Raw genomic sequence first — 2,659 nt, 5'->3', positions numbered from 1 at the left:
TTTGACAATGTGATACTTACTGTTTTCTTAATAAATACTATTTGTTTTCTATATGTATTGGATTAAAAATTAAATAAATAACGTTTTATACAATATTACAATGTTTCCATATATAAACTCAAAAGAACAAATTTTGATAGTTTTTTTTTTCTAGTGTATGTCTACTTTTATAGTTTACCTTCTAAATAGTTTAACCTAATTATTTACAGTATATGAAATTATAGGAAAACAACATAATTTAGTAAAAACAATCAACCTCCCTAAAAATGAAGTAAGTTGAATTTGACGATACATATAGCTGTATTACTAAGACTTAAGATTATATTTTATAGAATTATGTTCTTGTTAGGGCTTGTTCATAAATTAAAAACTTAATAATTAATCCAGGTTTTCCCTAAGTGCACATGATTGCAGGGAGCGTTAATTAGTAAGATTGTGAAAAAATTGATAAGGAATTAACTAGCAAAAGAGAGATAATTATAAAATGGCTGCAAAAGTTTTTTAAGTTTTGGCTAATGGGGCGTTTATAAAAATGAGTTTGGATAACCCTGAGTCAAACAGACATTTTTTACTAGTTTAAGTACTAAATGAAGTTTTTGTAAAAAAATAAATTTTAACTGTTTTAAAATATTTCTTTTTCTTTTATTACATGATTCTTAAGTAAAGTGTAATATTTTTTTCAGAAAGTATGTTGATGAGTTGCTTGTATACTTTCCATATGAATACATTTACCCAGAACAACTAGAATACATGAGGCAGTTTAAACATGCACTAGATAATAAAGGTCATGGTGTGTTAGAAATGCCTTCAGGGACAGGCAAAACAACTACAATACTCAGTCTTGTTGTGGCTTACCATTTGGTTTGTTGTGAAGACATATAGATTTAAAGTTATTTGTTTTTATTTTGTCTAAATAAAAGATTTTACCTTGTTTCAAACAAATTTTGATTTTATTAAAAAGTGTTTGAAAACTGTCTAACAAAGTACTACTTATTTATTATGTATATACAATTTAAATGACAAAGACTTGTAACAATTTAAAACTCTTAAACTTACATTTGTCGTATTTTTCTTATAAAGAAAGTGTACGGGTATCTTAACTAAGACATGTTTAATTTAATTATATAAATACATTATTTGTGTTTAATATTCTACAGAAATATCCAAATAAAATAAGCAAAATAGTATACTGTTCAAGAACTGTTCCAGAGATAGAAAAGTGTATTGAGGAAATGAGAAGACTATATGAATATTATGAACAAGAAGATGGCAAACCTCCAAAGTTACTTGTTTTAGCCTTGAGTTCAAGGTTCATAACTTGTTTAATTTAATTTATATGTGTGTTTTTTAGTAAAGTTGTTTATGTTTAAAATAATGCGTAGTTCAAAAATACTTGATAATAAAAGTTTAGCTGCACTAATACTCGGGTAAAATACAGTTTTGAAACTAAAAAAAATCTTTTATAAGAATGTTTAAACCTTGAGTATTATGTATTGAAAACCACAAGTCTTACTTAATTAATAGTTTAGTACCTAAAGTTTATTTATAAGGTTTTTATGGTCCTAATTAAGATTAGTTGAAGGTAGTATGTAGTACACCATAGTTAAAAAGATATACTTTATTTTCAATTTTTGTCTCCACCATATGCTGTTTAAATTTATTCAAGTTATAAGTTATTTATTTGGTCAAAGTTCTTTAAGTTTACATAGTTAAAAAAATCTTAATGTGTTATTACACATATTTTTTGTTAACAGGTTTTAAACTTTGCTTCGTATAGCAAAAAAATTAGTAAAAATTTAAAGTTTAAATCAACTGTAATTACTTGCAGTAGTAAATAATTACTTAAGTAGTTCATATCAATAACAGAAAAAACTTGTGTATCAATCCATATGTTTACCAAAACGCCCAGTCAGGAAGAGAAATTGATGCAAGATGTCACTCACTTACTGCTTCGCATGTTAAAAATACTTCTGGAAGCAAAACCTGTACCTTTTTCGAAGTTTGTTTTTTAAAACAATTCAAGTTTTAAGTTTGTAAATATTTTTATGAAGAAAATAAACCTGATGATTTAAAATGATTTTGATGTAACTATCTAGGTTCACAAAAGTGTTGAAAAGTTAAAACATTGTGTATTTTTATTTAAAACAATAGTATATTAGCTTGATTGAAAATTTAGTTTTATCAATCTTGCATTTATCTACTAAAACTATTATGTTCTGAAAGTTTTCAGTGTATATTTTATTAACTTCATTAAACTTCTCAGAATTGTAGTTTTTTTTTTAAATATTTTTATGCTGAAATTTATTGTTTTCTAATATTTAAAGTTTCTTATAAACTCTATCCTTAGCTAAGAATGTCAGAAACCTTAAGTTTTTTGGCAAGACAATGTTTTTAGTCACAAGAAAGTCGAGGCTTTGACTCTGATAGACTTTTGTTAATGTTTTCTTTGACTGTATTACAAAACAAGCGTGCCAGCTGTCTTACCAAGTAGACAATATATTAAACGTTGTACTGCAATCAGACAAGGCTGATGTCACTGATTATACCAGAAAACAATTACTTTATGGTGAATTATGCTAAACCGTTTGTAGATTGAAGACTGCAAGCTTTATTGGTTGCAACTGACAAAAGAGTTTCGATAAAAATAAAACCCTGGTTT

At 25.9% G+C, this 2,659-nt stretch overlaps 1 protein-coding gene across 1 annotated transcript; it reads left to right on the top strand.

The window, feature by feature from the left end:
* Positions 1-207: 207 nt before the first annotated feature.
* LOC145845966 (general transcription and DNA repair factor IIH helicase subunit XPD-like) lies at positions 208-1,999 on the top strand (the record flags this gene model as incomplete). The annotated part of the gene is made up of 4 exons (XM_082952932.1): positions 208-271; positions 684-861; positions 1,158-1,309; positions 1,867-1,999. Coding segments are annotated over exons 1-4 (468 nt in total), but the record flags the coding sequence as incomplete, so codon positions are not given.
* Positions 2,000-2,659: the final 660 nt, after the last annotated feature.

Source organism: Thalia democratica, unplaced genomic scaffold (assembly GCF_965202585.1).
Source record: "Thalia democratica unplaced genomic scaffold, ktThaDemo2.hap1.1 HAP1_SCAFFOLD_223, whole genome shotgun sequence".
Taxonomy (NCBI): domain Eukaryota; kingdom Metazoa; phylum Chordata; class Thaliacea; order Salpida; family Salpidae; genus Thalia; species Thalia democratica.
This window is presented reverse-complemented; position numbering and strand designations above follow the sequence as displayed.